We start from the raw sequence: 23,455 nt of genomic DNA on the forward strand, positions 1-23,455 counted from the left end.
CCTTTTATTCAAGAGGCTAAAGACAGCTAGCAGCCCAGGATTCCGGTACCTTTGTCTGTAACTGTATAGGAGATGCGCACTGATCACAGAGACACCACCATCCATGAAGTGCGTTTATTAGGCAGATAACCACAAGCGGTTCTCCCGCACACCTGGCCACCGCACAGGAAAGAGACACCTCGACAGAGTGCTCAGGGTTCTGCAAACGCCACCAAAGGAGTTTAAGGCAGTTTAATTCGAGGCTGCGAAAACTACATCTGCGACAGACACGTAATTCCTATGTCCCCGATGCCAACAAATCTCTGAACCAGTCAGGCCGACAGTCGTGGTCAGGGACACATGACAGTCTCAAAAGCAATTACATGTGACGCCGCCGCAGGGGGGCCGTTCAGAGGCCTCGGAACTTAGGTGGTCAACACGGATGGAGGACAATGCTACCTGTAGGCCTCCTCCCACACGCTTTTTATTTCACATGAACATTTAACACTGTTTTAGGGGAGCAAATGCACATTAGGTGAGAGAAAAATAGGTCTCGGTATCTCAAGCCGCAGTCAGGACGACCAAAAACACGGGCGGAGACGCGGCCGCCCCGAGACTCACTGCCTCCTCGGCAGCCCCTCACAGGCACCGGAAGGGGCTTAGAAATACGCTGGCGTGAGCTCCGTCTTCCCCTCCGTCGTTACCACCTGGATGAGGCTCCCCGAGCTGGGCCGGTTTTTCTCTGTGATCCAGTCGTGGAAGGTTCTAGAACAAACAAGAAAAGCTTTACATTAAAAAAAAAAAAAAACAAAAATCTGGCACACACTTGTCGCCATATCCATGGCTTGGGAAGGTGGAGCCGCAGTGAAAAAGCCACTAAGGCGTCATGGACACGGAGCCAGGTCCCCGTGACCTCAGGACTGGACCCCTTCTCACTTCTGAGTGGCAGAATCTGGTGAGATTGTAACTTCCATCTTTGTAGTTTTCTGCATTGTTGGAATACTTTATAACACAGCAGTATGACTTTAAGTAATTTTTTAAACACTTTAATTAGTTCATTCTAAGAGATAGATATGTGCAAAATATTTCGTACTTTGCTCTAGTATCTTCCCAGATATTTGAAAGAAATAAGAAATTCATTTTCTCTTTCACTCTCTCTCTTTCTCTCTCTTTTTGGCAAACATTTATGGAGCACCCACAGCTGTGTCAAGCAATGGGAAATAAAAACACAAAAAACAGACTATTACAATAAAATACATTAAATGCTAGAATAGGAGCATTTAACCAACTAACTGTGGTGGGGAGGGGCCCCAACCCTGCGTGCAGGAGGCAAGGAGACACCGCGAAGAAGACAGGAATAGGAAAAGGCTTAAGAAATTCACAAGGCTGAACAAGCAGCTGATGATCTTTAAAACACTTCCTTTGGGTGTCAGCACACCCCCCCTTCGACAATCCCCTCGCTGGCACTTGCGCCCTCGCTGACTGGAAAGCACACAGGAGTGCTGGGATATTCCCCAGAGCCCACCTGCCACCTCGGGACCAGAACGAAGGTATAGCTGCCTAGTCTTTCAAGCTCCCTGCCAAGGGCTGAACCAGCTATGGGACGTTCTGCAGGCTCGAGCGCGGCTACTGCTCCCTAAAGGACCGCAGGGCGGGGGCGGCTCTATCGGCCCACCGAGGCCCCATCCGGGAGAGTCTCACACGGGCAGGCCACGTACACTCAGAGGCCGTGAACCCCCGAGACCACTGCCATGTCTGCCAATAAGCCAGGGGGACACGGGCGTGTCCTCTAGCCCATCAGCGGCAGAGAAGGGGGCTGGGACCTGCGTGGTCACTGACGTTGTGACTGTGGTACTCACTCGACGAGGAACTCCAAGGGCGTCCAGGAGCTGAAGTCGGCCTCGGGCATCGACTTCCTGTTCAAAGGGGTGTCCAGGGTAACCCTGCAAGGCGAAGATAAGCTTGTCGTTTGTGTCTCCCTTTGTAACGACAGGTGCCTGGCCTCCCCGGCCAGGAAGACACACCGTGAGCCTCTGGCCCCACAGGCGGCAGCGTTTTCCGTGGAGAGATCCCACACGACGACCAGAGAGAGGCCAGGAAGCCGCTGCAGTCTCGAGGGCACACGCGAGTGTAACCCAGTGAGGCGCTTTGTGGCTCACCCAAAGGAACCCAAGGAAAAGCCACATCTTGTTGCTGTTTTTTTTTTTTTTTTAATGCAGTCTTTAATGAAGGCAACGGCTTTGCTACTTAAAGTCTTCGTTCACTCCCTATAATGTGCTAAGCTCATTTCTGAGGATTTTTGAAGTGTAAGAACAACATGCTTTTAACTGCGGGGAAAAAAAACAGCCTCCTCCCTCATTCTGTAGCCGTTTTCCATGAAATCTTAGGCTTTTCAGTGAGAATAGAGAATTCAGCTACGTGCACCTTTCCCAAGAACGTCCAGGCCTCAGGAATCGCTCAGGACGGCCGTGGGGCCAGCACACACGCGGAAGGGAACCGTACGGTCCAGGCCCCTGGCCGTCCCAACAGCTTCTTCACAGATGACAGGCGACAGCTGAGCCAGTGAAAAGGAGCCCTCTGACCCCCAGCTGCTGCCTCACCTGGTTCCACTGAGGGGACCTTCCTCCTGATCACAAACAGGACCGTCCCTCACAGTGTCCCACATCCTCCCTCAGACTCCTCCCCATCCCCCACACACAAGGACTGAATACAGTCTCCCTCCCGCAGTGACCTTACCATGATGTGAAAGATAGTACGACACATATTAGAGTAAAACGTGTACTCTATTTTTAATTAGGAGGAAGTGGGGGGCGGATAAAGGGCAAGAAAGAAAGCAAGAAGGAGGCAAGACAGCCAGAGCCATCTCTCAGCCAGTCCAGCGCTCGGGCTGCCCGGGCTCACCCAGCACCTGAAGAAGGCCCTTCAGGGCGGGGTGCACCGCAGGGCACCGGAGTCCCTGCGGGAGAGCGGCTCCAGGCAGGGGAGGCCGGGGAGCCCCAGCACTTACGGGAGCACCGCGATGGCCGCGGAGCCGGGCGGCATGCCGCTGTTCTTGCCCGCAAGGCTCTGGCAGAGCTGATGGACGGCGCCCTTGGCCATGCCGTAGCCGATCATCCCTGGGGAAGGGGAAGAAAGACATTCAGTGACCGCTGGCCACCACTGGTGTGTCCAAAGACCACCACGCCAGGGTCCAGAGGGGGCCGCGAAGAAGAGAAGGGTGGACATCTGTGGAGAGAGCATGGAAGGGACGTAAATGTCAAGTGCACCTCCTATCACCTCGCACTTAACATTTTCCACAAAGCCATGAAGTTGACCCTCTTTTATTTTTGTTGAGAAAACCAAGGCTCGGACAGGGTGAATAACACGCCCGAGCTCACATACATGCTTGCACTGGGACCGACCCTGGGGCAAAAGGCCAGGCAAGAGCTGGGTTCTGAACCCCTGGATCGTTAACTGCTTGGGAGCAAAATCAAGATGTCATTTGGAGTCAGGCTGCACAGGTTCAAATCCCAGGTCTTCCATTTACCACTAAAAAAAGTCCCGAGCAAGTTCTCATTGCCTTTCTAATCCTCAGTTACCCCATCTGTAAAATGGGGATGAAGTGCTTAATTCTGGGCTCAGCGCGCAGCAGCTGCTCCATAAATGTTTCCCATCATGTTCACAGAAGCAATGTGGCCCACAGTCCACCTCCCTGTGTAAGGGGTAGCATTTGGGCAATTCTGACAAATGTACACAGCGCCACCTGCTGGTCTTCCTCTGCTCCGCTCATCAGTGAACCTTCGCTGGCTGAAGCAAGGCGGGCCTCTCACTAGGAGAGGTTCCCTGTCTGCCGCGCAGACACGGACAGGTGGCAGCAACAGGGTCTCTTCTTCCTAGTGCCCCCCACGGCCCCCAGCTGCAGATGCTCGCGAAACGCTACTGTCACCACAACAGGGGACAGTTAATTGCTGTAAACAGCCCTCGACCTTCACAAAACTTCCAGAAGTCAGCAGCCTCTTTGAACACGCCCCAGCACGCATGCTCTTTAAAGTATAACAGCTGATTAGGCATCACCGGTCCAGAGAGGGGTGGGGACCGCAGCCCAGCCGGGGAACGAATCGCTAAACCGCTTCCACGGCCACCAGAATTGCAAGGGCAGGTCAAGGTCTCAAACAAATATTATGCAGAAGCACAAGCAGAGTATTTCACCACCCGTGGGTTCTCTGTTTGATCAGGAACAGGGGCCCACAGTGGTGGGAAGATCGAACAAACTCTGCAGGGATTAACCAAAACCGGCCCAAGGTTCCGCTCACCCAGCCCATCCCCAGAGAACTCACGCTTCACTCCATTCAAACAGCAAGCAGGCAGGCAGCTGGCAGAGAGGGACGCGAGCAAGCAGCCACCTAAGGGTTTACTTCTGCAGAGTTCTACACAATGCAGGTAAGGAGATCATTTACAAGAAATTTTTTTTAAGCATTTGGAAGAAGATAATACTTTCTTCCCAATTATAAAATGATTGAGGTGGTCCCTCAAGACTGATTTCCCAATACAGCAAAACAGAAGGGCTCACTATCATTTTAATACCATTTATCCTCCACTAGATAATCTACAAATACAACCTTGGAAATAAGACCGTGCGGGTTTTCTCAGTATCTTTCCAAGTGAAAAATATCTTTCCATTTTTGAACAACTTTTTGGGGGTTTGAAAGGCTACTAAGCCTCTTCATTATTTACTTTCAAATTAGTCATAGATTTCCCCAGATTCTTCTGGGGTCTGCATCAAAGTTGAAAGATTCCATGACTCCAATAAGTTTAACAATATTTAACTACGAACTTAAAGATGAACAACATACTCATTAACATCTGAAGCAGAGTAGTTACCCCAGAATTGTAAATGTGAACCCATCTTACTACTTCCTCCAGAGCAAAAGTACGCCTGGGGTAAGTAGTAAGACAGGTTCACGTTTACAATTCACTCCCAGTCAAACCTTTCTAAGCCATTTACATCCATTAAGATGTTTGCAAGCCACAACCACCCTATAAAGGATTTTTATTATTTATCCCCATTTCACAGACGAGAAAACTGAGGCTCAGAGAGGTTAAGTAACTTGCCAAATACTCCACAGTAAGTGGCAAAATCACAACAGAAACACAACCTCTACAGTCCCAGAGCCTGCAGTCTCAACGAGTATCCAGAACTATAAACAAAGAAAGAGAGTTACAAAGCAAAGGGAAGTAGGAGACTCTTTTGTCCTTCAGAAAAATTAGTCTTTCAGTCCTGTTTTTTGTTTTTTAAATGTCAAGCTATCACTCATTTCTCTATTTACTTTCTAGTGCCTCTGCTCTCTGTCACCTTTAATAAAAATCAGAACTCAACCAAACTAACATGACATTTACCCATGACATTTCATGACTGCAATGGCCACAGACTTGTAAGATCAGATGCTCTGAGAAATGTAATAAGAAAATGAGAGGCAAGAAACTGTTGATTTGTAAGAGCCTCATAGTTCCATGGGTTACTTTCAAACGGACAAAGGTGCTCAAGGTCTCTAGCACGCACAAGAGGCCAAAAAACAATCCCCGTCTTATTAAAGAGGAGTTTGACTTAGGTAGTGGAGGCAGACCCTTTCTGTCTTTGTGCTGTACCCCCAAATCCCACTTAAATTCCTTTAATCCCACCTGAAAGGGAGTATTAGGGATTGAATTGTGTTCCCACCCCAAACAATTTGTATGTTGAAGTCCTAACTCTCCCTACTTCAAAATGTGACTGTATTTGGAGATGGGCTCTTCAAAGAGGTAGTTAAGTTAAAATGTGGTCCTTAGTGTGGGTCCTAAGATAGTGTGACTGGTGTCGTTACAAGGGGAGACTGGGACACAGGCAGGCACAGAGGGAGGATCGCATGAGGACAAAGGAGAACACAGCCGTCAGCAAAGCCAAGGAGAGAGGCGCCAGAAAGGAATCAAGAAATCAACCCTGCTGACACTTTGATCTTGAACATCCAGCCTCTAGACTTATCAGACAAATTTCTGCTGTTAACACAGCCCGTGGTACTTTGTTACGGCAGCCCTAGCAAACTAACACAGGGGGTGAAAAAATGCAAAGGAAACCTGGACCTGCATGACATAATGGAAAAGCACAGAATTTAGAAATGATCGGGGTTCTGGCTCAAAGTAAGATGACAACCTCCTTATTGCAGGAACCCAGACAAGTGAGTTAACCACTCTTAGGCCTTAGTTTCCTTCCCTATAAACTGAAAAAGATTAATAATGACATCGACCCCCGGGATTAAATGAGAATACCTGTGAAATGAAGTGACTCACAAGAAGACTCACCACACGCTGGGCACTTCCTGCATATTAACACCACCGATGCTTTGCAGTTGCTCCTCAAGGTAGATGCTACTCTCACATGTTACAATGAAAGAAACTACAGCAGAAACTTGGTCAAATAGATATATAATTTGTTCAAGGCCACACAGCTAGGATGAGGAGTCCACCCCAGCTTCTCTCGCTCGCTCTGGAACAGTTGCCGAGCTGCCTCCCCGGGACGCACAATGAACACAGTTGGATGGTGGTGATAGATGGGTATCAGGCAATTCATTTCTGCTACGCCACCGTTCCTTCCCTGAGTGGATCGCGGATAAATAAACCAAATGGAGGGAGGGGTACCAGATTACAACACTCCTTTCCATAAGGACAATGCAAATAAAAGAATCAGGAGTCCTTCTCCTAAGAAGATTCAGGCCTCAAGGAAGCAAAATCCACCCAAAGCAAGCACCTCAGAAGGTAAAGGGCTTCGTTCAATGTTCCTCATCTCATGGAAGCACCCAGCAGCCCCGGTGAGCAAGTGTGAGCACTCCCATCTCACAGACGGGGACGTGAACGCTTACCTGGGGTCCCATCCAGGGCGGCCTTGGCCCCAGCCAACGTCAGGAGGCCTCCTTCCTTGAGGTGCTTGGTGGCCAGGTGGCTGGAGATGGTCGATGTCCACATGCTCTGCTTCCACATCAGGTCACAGTTTTTAAAGAGAGCTGAGCGGGGAAAACAACAGGCCGGCTCAGCCCGTGCAGTGGAGAAACGGAAAGGTAGGCTCAACGCATGGCGCTGACAGTCGCGGGAGCACCGGCCTCCCCCCGTCCCTGCCTACAAGGCCTAGGACCAGCAGCCCAGGGCTCTGTGGTCAGAGATGCAGGTTCGAACCCAGGCCACCTGATCGCTGGAGTCTCAGCTTCCTCACTGTAAACTGGTAACATTCTAGCCAATGAATGAAGACTGTTAACAGGTATCCGGGACTGGCTTTTATTCAAAGACTGTTTTGCCTTAGGAAGGGCATTAGATTTGTAATAAGAACATGTATGTCTATGTCAGATTTTACCTGTGATAAAAGCTGAGGAACCACAGCCACATGCAGAGAGTTTTTACAGAGCTACATTTTTTATGGCCGCAAGTGTAATGCCGGCTTTAGAGGCCCTTTAAGAGAAAGCTGGAATGACAGCCATTTCACTTATTTTAACGCTTGGGCCTTGCTAAAAATGGAAGAGGAAACAAGTGGTAACACCTGTAACTTTGGCGGCTGAACAGCTGTCCCCCGCCCCCTTTTATAAAGCACAAAGACCCCAGAGACACTGCCTCCACAATTCAGGAAGAAAGGCCTCCCAATATACCCGGAGGGGTCTTCAGTCAGTGGTAACCAGGGCACTGCACTCTCCTGCTAAGAAGGACTAGAAAAAAAAAAATTGATGGACCGACATTTACCACTTCCTGTTCCCAAAATACACAAAAGGCTGTCGGGGTGTTCAGCTGAGCCGATCCCCCCACAAAATACCAGTCTCACGTTCAAGTGCAGTTCACAGAAAATCGACTCCTTTTTATACGGCTTCAACTAAGAAAGGTAGAAGACATGCCAGAATTAGAGAACTACTATTTTCCAAATAGTCAGTTATATCCCTGTGGAATAACTGATTCAGGCGGGGATTATCAACGGATGCTGAAAACCCGTAGGTTTTAGAAATACGGGATTCTCAGGGTGCCCAGGAAGAGGACCGTCACACACAATGCAAAGCGCCTCCCCACAGGCCGCTTACTAATTGCAGACAGGAAAACGGGCCTTTGCAGCGGGGGGCCCCTCGACTACCACCTTAGCCGAGCGTCGCTCTGGGCGGGCAGGGCCATCCGACACGCTGAGTCCCCCGTGATCCGTATGGGTGCACCTCACTCAGGAAGAATGCTCGCCTCCAAAGCTGTTAACCCGAATCTAAGCAAGTCCCCAGACCTAAATCCTAGGCCACAGGAAATACTAGGGATGGAGGAACGAGGTAAATGATACCTCAAGAGAAGAGGGAGGAGACACAATCATACGTAGGACATTCTATAGGAAAACGGCCCACTCACCGAGTCTATCAGAGGAAAAACCAATTCTGGACTAAGAGACTAAAAACGACAACAAAATGAGGCATAAACCGTGACTCGAATATGTTTAGGGAGAAAAAAACAACACCTATAAAAGACAGGGACTACACTGGGGAAACTGCCTAAGAGTTGGGTGTGACTAATCTTACAGAATTTCTATTAGCCTTCTTTGACAGGATAATGGCATTTTGATAAGGTAGGAAAAGGAGCTTCCTCTTTGGGGACGCGTGCTGGAATCGGCCAAGGGTCAACTTACTTGCAAGTGGTTAAAAAATACACACACGGCACACACGCAAGCAAGCCAGGGAGTGCCAGTGTAGCGAACTGCGAGTAGTTGCGAATCTATTGTAGATGGAGGGGGACAGCTGTTTACTGGACTCTTCTTTTGGCTTTTCTGTGTATGTGGAAATGCTCATAATAAAAACTTGGCAAATGTACTCAGCATTAATAAAAGCTCAATTCTGAGTCCTTTTGACCTGCAGAATGAACTCTCCATTTCATACACATCCCCCAATTCCCAGTAATAAGCCCTGTAAGGCTGGGGCGGGAATAATGCTGATTTCATTCTGCCTCTCAACTTCAAACTCCATGCCCCCCTCCCCTAATTCCCTCTATAGGGAGTGTTTTCTTCTTCTGTAAAATGGGGCGTTCGTTTCTGCTTCACAGAGCTACTCTAAGGAGTGGGAGACACACAGGAAAACGTCTGGCCTGGCACACGTTACAGGTCCACCCCTGCCCATCAGACAAAGAGCAGAGCGGGATGAATGATTAACTCAGAAAAGGACTCACACTTGGACTTGGCATTGCCCCCAGCCCATCCTCCAGCCACACAAAGGATTGCGTCCACCTTCTCTTCGCCCAAGAGTTTTCCAACCTCAGCAGTCACCTTCAACAGAAAGGATGAAAAGATGCATAAATCGTCTGGTAAGCCTAAACAGGCCGACGGCTTTACAGATACTTCAGTTTATTTTTCACTTTCTTTTAAGACAATCAACAGTTCTCTGGCAAGGAACACTTTGAAAACTAGATGTAGGGCCAATTGACAATAACCATTTTGGATAGTGAAACCTATCTACATTTCCATGTGATTTTATAAAGCAATCTAGAATCTTCTTTTGAACATTCTAAAGGGTGGGACCATAAGCATCCTTGGAAAGACTTTTTTTAAAAGTAGAAAATGGTTTAAAAAGTCACCTAGAGCTTCAATGCCTGCAGCTAAACTTCCGGCATATATCCTTCCAGACTTTTCTTTGCCAATCACAGATTCATAGTCTGAGGTAATTCAATTCTTCCTTAATACAAAAAGAAAGAAAAGAAAGAAAGAAAGAAAGAAAGAAAGAAAGAAAGAAAGAAAAGAAAGAAAAGAAAGAAAAGAAAGAAAAGAAAGAAAGAAAGAAAGAAAGAAAGAAAGAAAGAAAAAATCCCTTTAACTGCAACTCTAAAAGAAAGTACCAAAGAGAAATTATTGTTTAAAGCAAAAAAAAAAAAAAAAGTCAGTGGCAAATGGCAAAATGTTGGTCCATACTGACTACATGGGCCCATCCAGCGCTGACTGCCCAGTCCTCGCCCAAGGCCAAGAGAAAGTGGGCAAGGCTTTTTCTTGAGACCATCGACTTTCGCTCTGATGTCAGGAAGAGACCTCTGATTTGGGAGTTTAAGGAGCTGTGCTCGGACTGGTCGGTTCCAGGCTGCACTGGATCATCAATCTTACCGTCTTCCCCTGGTAAGGGGTCTACGTTGGAAACATCACTGAAGCCTTCTCAGCATCGCACCTGTGGCCGACCACAGTTACCCTTCACATTCACAAAAGGAAGTACGTGGCAACCCGCATGAAGCCTGTTGCCAGGCTCCATGAAGGATGCCAATGTGAGGGCATCTGCATGTGCCAGGAGCCTCGTTCTGCAGTGTGTTCAGTTCTTTTGCAATCTCAGCAAAAATCGTTTTAAAAGAAAATATTCTGTGAAATAAGAAGCTCCTTTTACATTTTGAATGACCAACCTATCTTAAGATGGACATCTTTCTATAGAATGTAAAGTTCTATGGTCTTAAAGAAGCAAATGCCCATTTAACACGGATTCTAAATAAAAATGGACATCAGAATGTTTGTTGGTAGCAGAAGAGTGAAAAAATGGCAGTTTAGCCAGTTATGTGCCGCTTGTTTTATACTGAGCCTCATCGTTTTTTGGGAACCATTTGATAATCACATTGTGAGCCACATAAAGTCCTACTCTTACAGATACCTCATAAATAACTATGAGTTTGTGAATGAGAGCCTATCTCTTAAGCACAGCAAGGATGGGGCTACTTGCTACCAATACTTGATTAACCACAAGGAGAAGTGTCAAGCACAAGACGTCCTCCTTTTACTGTTTGTAAAGACTGCTCCTGAAAACTACAACCAACGTTCTGCAATTAGGAAAACGTGGGGCAATGAGAAGTATGTTCAGTCTCAACTTAATGCCAACATCAAGACTCTGTTTGCCTTAGGAACACCTTCTAATCCACAGACAAGAGAAGACCTGCAATGGAAACTGTTTCAGGAAGACCTAGTGTACAATGATATAATTCAGCAAGACTTTGCCAATTCTTTCTATAATCTTACTCTTAAATTACTTTTGCAGTTCAGTTGGGCAAATACCTTTTGTCCACATGCCAAATTCCTTATGACTGCTGATGATGACATCTTTATCACATGCCAAATCTTATTGAATACCTCCAAAGTTTACAACAAGTTAGTGTTCAAGACTTTTGGGTTGGTCATATTCACCGTGGTGCACCGCCCGTTCGGGACAAACGCAGCAAATACTATGTCTCCTCTGAAATGTACCAGTGGCCAGCTTACCCTGACTATACTGCTGGAGCTGCCTACGTGATCTCTAACGATGTAGCTGCCAGAGTCTACGAGGCCTCGCAGACACTTAACTCTAGTCTTTACATAGACGATGTCTTCATGGGTCTCTGTGCCACTAAAATGGGCATAGTACCACAATACCATGTGTTTTTCTCGGGGGAAGGTAAAACTCCTTATCATCCCTGCATTTACAATAAAATGATGACATCTCATGGACACATACAAGATCTTCAGAACCTTTGGGAGGATGCCACAGACCCTACAGTAAAAACAATTTCAAAAGGTTTTTTTGGTGAGATATACTACAGGATAATTAAAATAGTTCTCCTTTGCAGACTGACCTATGTGGACACATATCCTTGCGGGGCTGCTTTTGCCTAATAGTATTTGAGTGTTGTATGTTTTCACTGTCACTGAGCCAAACCTGAATGAAAAACCTTTACATGTCTGCCTATACTCTAAGTGAAATATGAATACAAAAAAAATAAAGAAGTATTTTGAAAGCCCGGTCTCTCAGAATGTTTCTTTGATTCTAGATGCTGTTTAGTATAATTTATCTATTTCATTGCCTAAATGGATTTCAAGGAATTTATATTTAAAATATTTTTTCTTAAATCCTCACCTGAGAATATTTTTTTTTTTAATTGATTTTGAGAGAAAGAAACAGCAATGTGAGAAACATCGACTGGTTGCCTCCTGTACACGCCCCGACGGGGGTGTTGAACCTGCAACCTAGGTACGTGCCCTGACTGGGAATCGAACCCACCATCTTTTTGGTGTACCGGCCGATGCTCCAACCAACTGAGCCACCCGGCCAGGGCTCAAGGAACTGATATTTAGAAAAGGTTTATGAAAACAAAACTAAAAGGAAATTCAGGTTCCCAATGTCACATGTATATGTGAAGTAGAGAGAAGTTATTAAGTAGCCTTGGTGTTAGAATAACTGTATTTGGAAAATACTAACAGTGTACAGGATACCATTTCACAGAAAGGCATATACTGTTAAACTAGGTATAAAAGTTAATTTTCATGGAAGAGCACTTGATGGAAATGGTGGGGGCGGGGGAGGATTGGCAGAGGAGAAAGTACACGAATCTGGTGAAAAACAGTCTCGTGTTCCTCAGAGGAGATTTAGGAAAATGCACAGCAGGTCCTCGAATAACCGGGTTTTGTTAAGCATCGTTTTGTTGTAGTGTTGATAAGATGTTGTTGGATCTTTACTCTTGTTTATATCAATTAGCCTCCTGTAATACTGTTTCATTGTTTTGTGGCAGTTCCAACAACTTATTGACAATGTTAAGTGAGAACTTATTGTACAGTTTCTTTATAAACAGCCAAACCACTTACTGTTACATCCATGTAGCTCACTTACCTAAATAATAGTGTGTAGAGCCACTATTGTGTGGGATACAATAGTGTGGGAGCCACTTAAGAGATATTTATGACTTTTTTTCAAAGTTTAATGTAAAACTGGAGAAGTCATTAGCTCTGCCCTAATTGGTACTTTATACTTTTGGTTTTTAATCATTAGAAAATGACACAAAACATGGGCAGCTTGTCACCCACAGGGTCCTTCTGTAGGGAGAAATCACTGTCCATTCAAATAAGCTGATTTTAAGTCAATGAACTTTTCAACTGGTTTTTAAATATTCAATATAGGTTTGTTTTTAAGGTAGTTACTTGAATGTAGTTTGTATAGAGGAATACAATACTGGAGAAGACTTCAAAAAGGAAAAATAGAATATTAAAAGCCTCTTTTCTCCCTAATTTATAAAATAAAAATTCCCAGTGTCTCAATTATTGTAATGACTACTAAAATTAGCCCATCCCTCCCCAACAAGGTCTCCTAAACCACAGTTCTTTGTTCAAAGTTCAGATTTTAAAACTGAGGGTATTAAACATCACATCAAAGCTATGGTGTCTTTAAAAAAACCAAACTTTTCTTTCAACAAAATAACTATCTGAAGTATTTTCAGCTTTTAAATATTTCAAACTTGAAACTGGAATGAAAGATGAAAACGTTGCCGGAATGAGGTTTAAAGCATTTGTAAAGCTGTGTGTTCCTTATAATCAAAGAGATGCGGCCAAGATAGAACAGATTGTCTCATTTATTTCACATGACTGGACAGAACTGTGACCACCACGCAAATAACGTCCCCTCACTGCAGAAGAACTGGCTGGGGTCTGTTAGCAGGAGGGCTGTACAAAGGTCAAAATAACAACTTCAGCCAAAGCCGGCGCGCTGATTACAGCCGCTTCGTCTGCAGAGATGCCTGTTAGGGAGAACTAAGACGTGTCTCTCATTGAATTAGATGATGTTTGAAACATGGAAAACAAACAACTAAAAAAAGAATTCTCAGTAAACACAACTAGACGATGGCATATATAATTTTTTGCAGGTAGCTCTTTAATGTTTACAGAATTAAATTTTTTTTCTATTTCAAAAATCGAGGCTGTTTATACTGATTGCTCAGATAATTCAGAATTTTTAACTAATGTCAAAACTACAGTGTCAACCATTCTAGTTTGTAGTTACTTTAGAGTAGGTTCAGGTTTTTTAAATCTCTACAGTTTTAAATTTTCTGATGAACTTTAAAAACTGTAGAGAATAGAAGCACATTTTGACAAAGCAGATTTATAAATAATTGTTATTAGTTGATTCTTTCATAACCATTTGCCTTTTGGCCATACATACGCTATGTATCTATACTTGTAACTTTAAATTTTTCAATGGATGAAAATATCAGTATCTCTGGCTGTCAAAGTGATCTTGTTTACAGCAACACTTTTGTGAAACAATTATTTGTGAGAGAGCTCTCCTCAAGTGTGTTTATCTTTTTATTTTTGCTTAGAATAGAACATTTTTAATTTATGGGAAATATGAAGGCACTTCCTTTTTTAATGATAAGAATATTGCTAGATGCCTGCTTCATCAGACTGAAAGTACTGAGAAGAATATTTGTAAATACAGTGAAAGGATTCCAACCTTTTAGAAAGGAAGATAAAACTTTGGTGCTCCAATGAAAGGCTGTCTTAAAAATCACAAAGGAAAATTACTATCAGCCTGCATGGTCACTTGAGTAGAAGATGGTTATACACAGTATTACTGTTAAAAACTTTTTACCTTTTGGTTGGTTTGCATTTTTTCTCTTATTATTAATTTCATACCAAAGTGTTCAATAATTATATTATTTGAATTTTGCTTATATGTCAAAATAATTCGTGTTTTTTAAAAAATAAACCTGTGATTTAAAATACTAAGTACATGGGGGTTCATTTTATTTATCTACTTCTGTTTGACTCAAGTTTTTTTTTTTTTAATTAAAATACTGAGTTTATTTCACATGTATATTTTCGTCTCCCCACCATTTCCATTTGTCTGACCACGGCTACTACTATGTTCTATCCTAACATTCCACACATACTTAGAACCAAGCAAAGGGTGGAGCTCCATCTTTAAAAACTAAACAGGCATTTTGGACAACACATTCTTGGCAATGGAACCTGGACAACATTTATCAGACACAGTAAGGAAAGTTCTCACTCTGCATTATAAAAAGGACAGCCAGATATCAACTGTTACAGAAATGAAGTAAGACAGAAAATTTTAACAAACTGTTTAAACTCTTTTCTTGAAGAGACTCCCTCCGCTGCCAGGGATCTTGAATAGCCTCCCAGTCAGTCATCCCGAAGCAGTTCTTCACGTAATTGATGAACTTGGCTTCCACTTTGGGACGTGAGCCACCTTTTCTTTATAGCCTTGCATTTTTGCTTTAATGTCTTCTACAGAACTAGGTCCTTTTGGTGTTTTAGGAGTTTTTTCCTGTTTTTTGAAGGATTCTTGACCTTTTGCTCTTGGTGTTGATGGTTTTGAGTCTTTTCCATTCTGGTTTGATTTTTGTGCATTTTTGGCTGGGGTATCTCGTATAGATTTCTTTACTAGAGCTTTTTCTTCAGCTTCCTCATCCTCAAAATCATCATCATCTTCATCATCATTGTCGTCCTCATCGTCATCTTCATCTTCTTCATCAGCAGCAAGTTTTCCTTTTTTCTGTGGAAACTTGCTACCACCTCCAGGGGCAGAAGGCTTCCCAGACCCACTTAGGAGTTTCACATCCTCCTCCTCTTCATCTTCTGACTCTGCACCTTCCTCCACAGCTACTAAGTGCTGTCCACTAATACGCACAGGCCCTGAACCACACTTCAACCGTAAGACCACAGGTGGTGTTATTTCAAAGCCACCAAGAGAAACCGTTGGCTGTACAGACATTTTCAAAGTTGCCAGTGTTACTTTAATTGGACTGCCTTCATAATTCATTGCCTCTGCTTCAACAATGTACAATTCATCCTTTGTACCAGCCCCTAAACTGACTGTTCGTAAAGATAATTGGTGCTCATTTTCATCATTATCCACCTTAAAGTGATCATCTTTGTCGGCTTTGAGCTCACAACCGAAAAGGTAGTTCTGGGGCCTCAGAGGGCTCATATCCATGTCCATCAAATCTTCCATGGGGTGGTAGCACGCACTTGGGTGGGAGAGAAGGCGGACGGAGGTAAACGACTTCTGTTCTGCAGAACAGACATGCAGGACGGAATCGCACCAGGGGTGACTAAAGTTTTTAAAGTGTTGAAAACATTCAAGACAAGTCTGGCAAGGGGCCATTCTGGCCGCCACCATGACCCTTTTCCCCATTTCCCCGAATGTTTCCTTACACCAGCCTCTGAAGACTGATCACAAGGCAGCAGACCCGGCTCTGCAGCAACGCCGGCTCCGGCCCCGCCCTCTTTGCCTGGCAATGCCTGAGGCCTCTGACGACTCTTCCAAAGAGAATGCTTTGGCAATGGAAACCAACCTATCTTCTCCCTTCAGCCCACACCTAACACTTTCCTTTTAAGAAATTCCTGAAGTTTCCTCCATTCATGAGCATCTCACCCAATCCTGACTTACCTTCCGTTGACCTCCTTCCTGTTACCCCGGTTTCCTGGCTGGCCCCTCCCTTCATCCTTAAGCCCTGTGCTGTTGCCAGGAGCCCAGCCCCAGCTGCTGTCATCAGCCCTGACGTCTGTACCTCGGAACGTTCTACTGTGCAGGAAAGCAAGGCTGCCCGCAGCAACAATCCACCTGTTGGACATATTGTTTTGTTTTTCTACATCGCTGCACTTTGAAATTCCTCCCACTTGAATTTTGCTTTCTGCCCAACAGTTTTCTATATATTTCACGCCTCCCTCATTTCTGCATCTCTTCACTGTCATTAATGAAGTCCTCCCCTGGGGACCAATTTTACATGTATTAGGGTTGAATTTCCTCTCTTAGAGCTTTATCAACAAAAACTGGATGGCATGCTGTTGTCCAGAAATTCTTAACTTTGGGTGGGAGAGGAGGCGGGCGGTAGAAGAAGGTAGAATTTAGCCCTGGCTCGTGCAGCTCAGTGGACTGAGCGCCGGCCTGCAAACCAAACGGTCACCAGTTCGATTCCCAGTCAGGGCACATGCCTGCGCTGTGGACCAGGTCCCCAGTAAGGGGCACAGCAGAGGCAACCACATACTGATGTTTCTCTCCCTCTCTTTCTCCCCCACTTTCCCTCTCTAAAAATAAATAAAATCTTTAAAAAAAAGAGAGAGTTTGAAACTATGTGTATAGTCAAGTCTCAGACAGGGACTTCACATTCAGAAAGGCACACAGACTTCAGAACCTGTAACTAACAAGCAGCAGAGACACTGACTGCAGGAACCGCACCGGACAAGCTGCTCTCAGAGCCCAAGGCTCCCTGGCATTTATTTAATTATAGCTTTTGTTACTTTATTCACATGGAGCTGTCTTGCCGTGAGGCAGCTTAGCGTACTGTTAGGGGAGTAGACGTCCAACCCCCACCGCCTGGCTGAGCCGCCCACCACCTGTCTGACCTTGAGCAAATACCAGGGCCTTTCTGTGCCTCAGACTCCCTATTTCTAAAAGAAAGATGAATTAGAAACTTTGTGCTGGGCAAGATAATGTGAATAAAGCACTTAGAACGGTGCCTGACACATAATGAAGAAGCCCTGTCAGGTTTTACTATTAAGCCCATTAAGGCCAATAGTATGGAAAACATTAGGACCATATGAAAAGAACAACAGAAATCTACCTTCTGGAATAAGGTAGCTGCTTTTATAGTCTAACCTATGTCAAGCAGACGCTTTAGAAAGCGTAAGTGAGCAGGACAGAATGCTCATGACGATTTGCGGTATTTTTAATTTTTAAATTTATACACATGCATGTTTGCAGAAACGGACTGGAAGGAAATCGCACAACGATTTCACTGCACAGTGGGACTAGACATGATCGCCCCCTTCCTTTGGTTTTACTGTAGGCCTACATCACACATGCATCACTTTAAACAAATTTTTAAATGGGTTATAAAAACTAGCTAAGGACCACAAAACATAGGGCCCCCAACCGTGTTCAGATTACTAGGGAGAACACACTAAACAAAAACAGACACCAGTCTCAGTGACGGTGGTTAATAAGCTGTTAACAAGTCTCACGTGAGAGCCACTCCCGACTCCACCTCCAGCTGCCTTGCTGGGCGTGTCACCTAGTGTCTGACACTGAGTCCCCTCAGCCATAAATGGGGCTGGCTGCCACCCCCTGCCCGCCTGCCTCAATGAGTGCTTGTGTGAACGTGTCCCATTACAGCAAGGTGGCATTTCCCGGGGAATGTGGCTGGACCGCTGGCTGGAGAACCCCATAAAGCACATCCTCAGGCAGCCTGGGGGGACCACTCAGCATCTCAGCTATGGACAGGGAGCCGTCCACCCATCCAGCTGTTCACAGCGCTGCCCTCTGGGAAGGGACACCCCCACCCCGGGGTGGCCAGGTACTGCACCACTGACTCAGTTTAGTTTCTTGTTTTATGATAAGCCTGTCATTTTATCATTCAAAATAACCTGTTTTGTTAGTATTCTTCTTTGAACTAGGGAACTCCCCTTTGTAGAATGTATTCTAAATACAAAATCAAAGACGGAGAAAGAGACGTTCGCCACAGTATTCTCGTTCACGGTAAAAATTTAAAATTTGCAGGAAAAAAAAAGTTAAATGTACAACAGGTGGAAACTAAGAAAACTGGCCAATCCACAAAATTAAAAATTACATGCTGACACAGAGGGTTTTTTTTTTTTTTAAGTGATCTGGAGAAGTACTAAAATTAAATTTTATTTATATTTTTAAAAATCTGATCCTCAAATATAAAATACAAGATCATCTCAACCTGTAATGCTAATAACATCTAGTATCCGTAGGAAAGGCAAGAAAATGGGCCAAAATACAGTCTTCTAACTAGAAACAGATTATGGATAATTTATCTTCATTGTATTTTTTCCCACTTTCTCCAAATTTCCCTCAGTGGGTACCCATGGCTCTCATTACAGAAACAATACCTGTAAAAAGGCAGCCGACCCCGCCAGGGCACGTGTCCTCTGAGGGCTCCCCCCAGAACGGGCTCCGTGGGGGGTTTCCGAATTACCTGGTCAGCCTGCTCAGTGAACGAGTCTGTCATTCGCACGACGACGCTGGCACTGGCCTCTTCGTTCTCCACCACGTCGATGCTGGCCACCCACTGGAAGAGTGAAGGGAACAGCTCTGGTCAGGAGACAGCACGTTGTTATTCCTTTAAAGATCCATGCCCAGGAAGGGGGGCAGTGGAGGCAGCTGAGAGGCTTAAAGGAGAACTCTCTAGAGAAAGGACCCAGCTGCCGACCTCTCGACCTCTCGCCCTCTCGCACACAGGGAGGTTCGGCCTGAGCCAGCCCACCCTCCCCGGCCCAGCCGGCCCAGCCCATTCCACCTCCCAACTCCTCATTTTCCTCTCCTTCCACTGTCACTCAAAGCCGAACTCTGCACTTCCAGAGACCCCCCGACCCCCCGCCAAAACCAGGGTCTGCAAACTTTTTCTGTAAAGGGCCAGATGGGAAATATTTTAGGCTTTGCTGGCCCTACAGTCTCTGTTGCAACTACTCTGCCGTCGTAACAGGAGAGCAGCCATTGACCACTGGGAACGAGCCAGCGCGGCTCTGGTCCAACAAAACTTCAGGAGCTGAAACAGGAATTGCCTCCACTTTTCACATGTCACAAGACGTTCTTCTTCTGCTGATCGCTTTTTAACGATTTAACATTGGGAAGCCAGTCTTAGCTCTGGGGTTGTACAAAAACAGACAGCAGGTGGGGGTTGGCCCAGGGAGGACTAGAGTTCTGCACCCCTGCGTGGAGCACAGAGGGACGGCTTTGGGTTTGGGAACCAGGCAGATGGGCGTTTGAATCCCGGCTCTGCCCTAGAGGGGCTTTCTCAGCCTCAAGCTCTGCAGAGGGTCTGGACCTGGGAAGTGGGGGTGAGCAGTTAGGAGGGTTAGTGTGAGAAGTAACTGAAACAGAGGCAGCTGCGGCTGCCAGGCTGCCAGCGCAGGTGATGCACGGTTCTTACTCACAAAGCACCGGGGCCTGACGGCCCCAGAGATAAGCTTTGAAGAACACAGTATCCATTCAAGAACACTACTTCTGTGGCCAACCAGTGGCAAATACAAAGAAAAGTTTCCATCCCAGAGCTCCCAGGAATGAAGGGGGTGGGGACAGAGTCAAAGGTCAGTCACCAGGTTCCACTTCCAAATCAAAGGGAAAGCAAAGTACCACCCCCAGAAGGGGGTCGGGAAGCAGTGTTCGCAATGTAACAGGCGCATGCCAACAGGAGTACTGCATTAAAGTTGTTGCGTAGAGTAAGAGAAATTAAGCCAACGTAAGAGATCTGGTTTTTAGGAACACAGTGCCTGGTCCTTGGCCGGAACTCCTGAATGTCACAGTTGTTACCACCTTCCATCTCAGGAGACTGCCTAGGTTCCAGAGCAGGTGTATGGCAGGAAGGGGGTGGTGTGTTTAGAATCCCTTAGAGGCATATTCCTATACCAGATTCTGAGCCAGAAGAAAACCCTGGGACCCTCTCTCTCGGGTCCCAAGGGCACCGTGACACGGGCTGCCCTGCTGCTAACTGAACCCTCAGGAAAACGCCCCAGAGCCTTAGCGCAAGTGACAGCCATAGCAGGCAGGCACCAGAGGAGTCTCCACCAGGGAGGAAGGCGCTGATCCCTGCTGGGAGGCTGGGGGTTGGGGTTCCTGGCCTGTGACCGCCTCAGTTCCTAGTTGCTGCCTTCAGGGAGTGAGAGCCTGTAGCTGAAAATCTACAAAACAAAGACGGCACCAATACCAGGTCCAATGGAGGCTAAAGGAACGTGGTGCAGATCAATACATTTATAAATAACAGGGGAAGGGGAAGAAACATTCCTCTACCCCCATAGGTACTTCCAGCTGGTCTAATAATTAAATTAACATGAGACAGATTAACAAGAGAAAATAACCAAATTTAATTACATATGTAAACATGAGAACACCACATACATGAGAGGTCAGAGACAGAAAGTTAAAATGAAGTATATGTGGCTCTGACCGGGGTGTCCGAGTTGGGCAGGCATTGGACTGCGAAGTGAAACGCAGCCAGTTTAGTTCCCGGTTGGGGAGCACGCGTGGATTACGAACGAGGGGCAAAACCGATCGATGTCGAACATCGACATGGACATTGCTGTTCCTCTCCCTCTTTCTCCCTTCCTTCCCCTCTCTCTAAAAATAAAACCTTTAAAAAAAAAAAAAAACCAAAGTATATATGACTTTCTGAGCTAAGGATGGGGTAAGGCACCCTGGGGGGGCTCAGAGGTGAGAAAAGTCATATGAAGGCCATAAGAAAAGCATATGTTGTGTAATGAGAAATTTGCACTGCTCTACAGATAGGTCCTAGAATATATATTTCTGGTCATAACTATGGGCCAGGGCCCTAATTTAAATTTTTTAAAGGAAGGGTAAAAGTTTCTCTTGAACCCAAAGGGTCTCTATTGCCTTCAGCTCAAAATAATTCACATGCCAAAGTGACGCATCCTGGGGAGGCCCCTTCTGAACCGTTTCATTATGTAAAATAAATAACAGCTAACATTTAAACATCTTTTACCTGGAGTCAGGTAATTTACACGCTAGGACACCAATGATCTCATTTAATCCTCACAACTCCCCCAAGAGGCACATACTATCTTTATCCTCCTTTTAGCGACGTGGAAACAGGTTTGTGGTAGTTAAGCAATCAGTTCACGGTAACAGGACCGGTAACGAAAGTCAGGCAGTATAATTTCCAGATCCTTCCTTCTCATTCTCTCCCTGTCTCCTCAACTGCGCTCCTCTTCCTCCTTCTCTGGAATTCTCTCCTGCGTCATGCCAGACTTTCTGGGCCAGCCAGAGTCCGAGGTGCAGCCCCCACCTCCCTCCTTGCAAAGCAAAGACCCCGTATCTATGGCTGCCGTGGGCACGCACTCGGAGGGGTAATAGACGTGCAGACTCGCGCTCGCACTTGCAAGCACCCACGTGGAGGGGTTCACTGGAGGCCCCAGCTTCCTCTAGACTGCTCCCCAAGGATGCACCGAAAGGCCCCCTGCACCCCGATCACCAGCGTGTCTGCCTCCCTCCCAAGGCCGAGCCCCAGCGCCCGCAGGCCGCGAGTTGCCCCCAGCCCGCGGAGTTACCCAGTTGCGGGCCCGGAACGCCTGCACGCAACGGGAGCCCAGCGCGCCCCTGCCGCCGTACACCAGCACCCGGCGCGCCTCGCTCGCTGCCGTCGCCATCCCGCTTTCCCGTCTCGGCTCCCGCAGCTCTGAACGCCCGGAGCCCGAACGCCGCGCCCCTGCGCGCCCCGCCCCCGCCCTGCCAGCCAACCCGGCCAAGAGGGGCCGCGGGGCGACCGCGCCCCATGTCGCGCCCGCTGCTGCCGCCTAGCGCGCGGCCACGCTCAGCGAGGAAAGCCAGCCACCGGGGCGGGCGCTCTTGGCCGCACCTCCCATTCGGCCGGCCCGCACCGCGGCGGGGGCTAGGGCCGATCCCCGCCGCCTGCCAGTAGGAGCGGAGTACCCAGGGCGTGCAGGGCTCAGGGCTAAGGTGGGAACGACGGAGAGCTGGTGTGCGAGAGTGTGGGTGGCCCCTGCCGTCAGCTCGGCGTCAGAGAATGAGACCGTTGGGGAGATAAGACGGACAAAGTGTATTTTCCCTCTAAGTAAGAGTGACGGCTACCGCCTGGCCGCCCTATTTAATAGCTGTGTGGCTCTAAGCAATTCCTTAACTGCTCTGTGCCTCAGTCTCCTCGCCAGTAAACGGAGAATACTAATAGCCTGGCTTCCTCCGGTCTCGGGAAAGCATTCTAAAAGCTAATCCTGGAGTACTTAGAGCATGCGTGGCTAGTACTAGGAGCTCAATAAATGCCAATTAAGCATGATTAATATTGTTATTTTTGCCACTATTCCTGTTACAATTCATTGGGCCTCCTAGAGATTGTGCATTTCGGGCTTCTTGCATTTTGGGAGTAGGGGAGGTGATATTTAAAATATCTACTTGGGGCATATTTAAGCATTAAAAATTGCCAAACGAGCAGTACAAAAATTGTAGTATACTATATTTTAAGTGTTTATACTTCACAAATTGATGCTTTTAATACAAAAAATATCACGGAAAATGATTACAAGCTTGCTTAAAAATATGAGTACATAGCAGCCTTTGGTCCAGTAGGGACACAAATTTAAAGATGCAAAGTCCAATAGCATTGCCCTTGGACCTCTGGGACTGTATGTAGCCCCCACTTAACAGGAATATTAAAGGTCACAGGTCCACATTTGAGCCCCACCGAATGGCACCACCTGCCCCGCCAAGAGAGCCCGGCATTTTCTCTCTTGCAAATCAGCTAACTTCTGCCCGTGGCCTGTGCCCGGAATGCAGGGTTTCTCAGTTACAACACTGGTATTTGGTGCAGGCTTGGGGTGGCGGCGGGGGGCTGTCCCGTGCATTGTAGAGTGTCCACAGCACCTCTGGTCTCTGCCTCCTAGACGCCAGTAGCAGCGCCTACCCCTCCAGCCATCACAATCAAAAATGTCACCAGGTTTTGCCAAACATCCCCTGGGGTGGGGGAAGGGCAACATCACCCTTGACTGAGAACCGCTGTCCTAACACTGCTGTCACTTGACGGCAGGATCCCGTATTAGACATCTTTGTGTCACCCTCCACCCCAACACAGGGCCCTGTACCCAGCAGAGACACAGATGTTTGCTTAATAAACCATTGCCAGATAAGACAGGCAGAAACACGTCATTAGAGAACAGGGTGCATCCTGCAACTCATTTTATTAGGAGAAG

The 23,455-nt window shown here is 46.5% G+C and overlaps 3 protein-coding genes across 3 annotated transcripts; 1 reads left to right on the forward strand and 2 right to left on the reverse strand.

Moving 5' to 3' along the window:
* Positions 1 to 444: 444 nt before the first annotated feature.
* QDPR (quinoid dihydropteridine reductase) lies at positions 445 to 21,971 on the reverse strand. The gene is made up of 7 exons (XM_054581968.1): positions 21,803 to 21,971; positions 18,718 to 18,810; positions 9,157 to 9,253; positions 6,849 to 6,989; positions 2,987 to 3,095; positions 1,839 to 1,922; positions 445 to 744 (listed from the first exon to the last, which is right to left on the reverse strand). The coding sequence occupies exons 1-7, from the start codon at positions 21,899 to 21,901 to the stop codon at positions 639 to 641; spliced, it is 729 nt and encodes a 242-aa protein (XP_054437943.1). The 5' UTR covers positions 21,902 to 21,971; the 3' UTR covers positions 445 to 638.
* LOC129077541 (lactosylceramide 1,3-N-acetyl-beta-D-glucosaminyltransferase-like) lies at positions 10,390 to 11,602 on the forward strand. Its single transcript, XM_054581966.1, is given in 2 exon segments — positions 10,390 to 11,052; positions 11,055 to 11,602. Coding segments are annotated over 2 exon segments (1,143 nt in total). The 5' UTR covers positions 10,390 to 10,454; the 3' UTR covers positions 11,600 to 11,602.
* Positions 14,919 to 15,819, reverse strand: LOC129077542 (nucleophosmin-like). Its single transcript, XM_054581967.1, has one exon. It carries the CDS (start codon positions 15,726 to 15,728, stop codon positions 14,919 to 14,921), a length of 810 nt encoding a protein of 269 aa, XP_054437942.1. The 5' UTR covers positions 15,729 to 15,819.
* Positions 21,972 to 23,455: the final 1,484 nt, after the last annotated feature.

This window comes from Pteronotus mesoamericanus, unplaced genomic scaffold (assembly GCF_021234165.1).
Source record: "Pteronotus mesoamericanus isolate MK-2021 breed Mesoamerican mustached bat unplaced genomic scaffold, CSHL_Meso_final contig_68, whole genome shotgun sequence".
Taxonomy (NCBI): domain Eukaryota; kingdom Metazoa; phylum Chordata; class Mammalia; order Chiroptera; family Mormoopidae; genus Pteronotus; species Pteronotus mesoamericanus.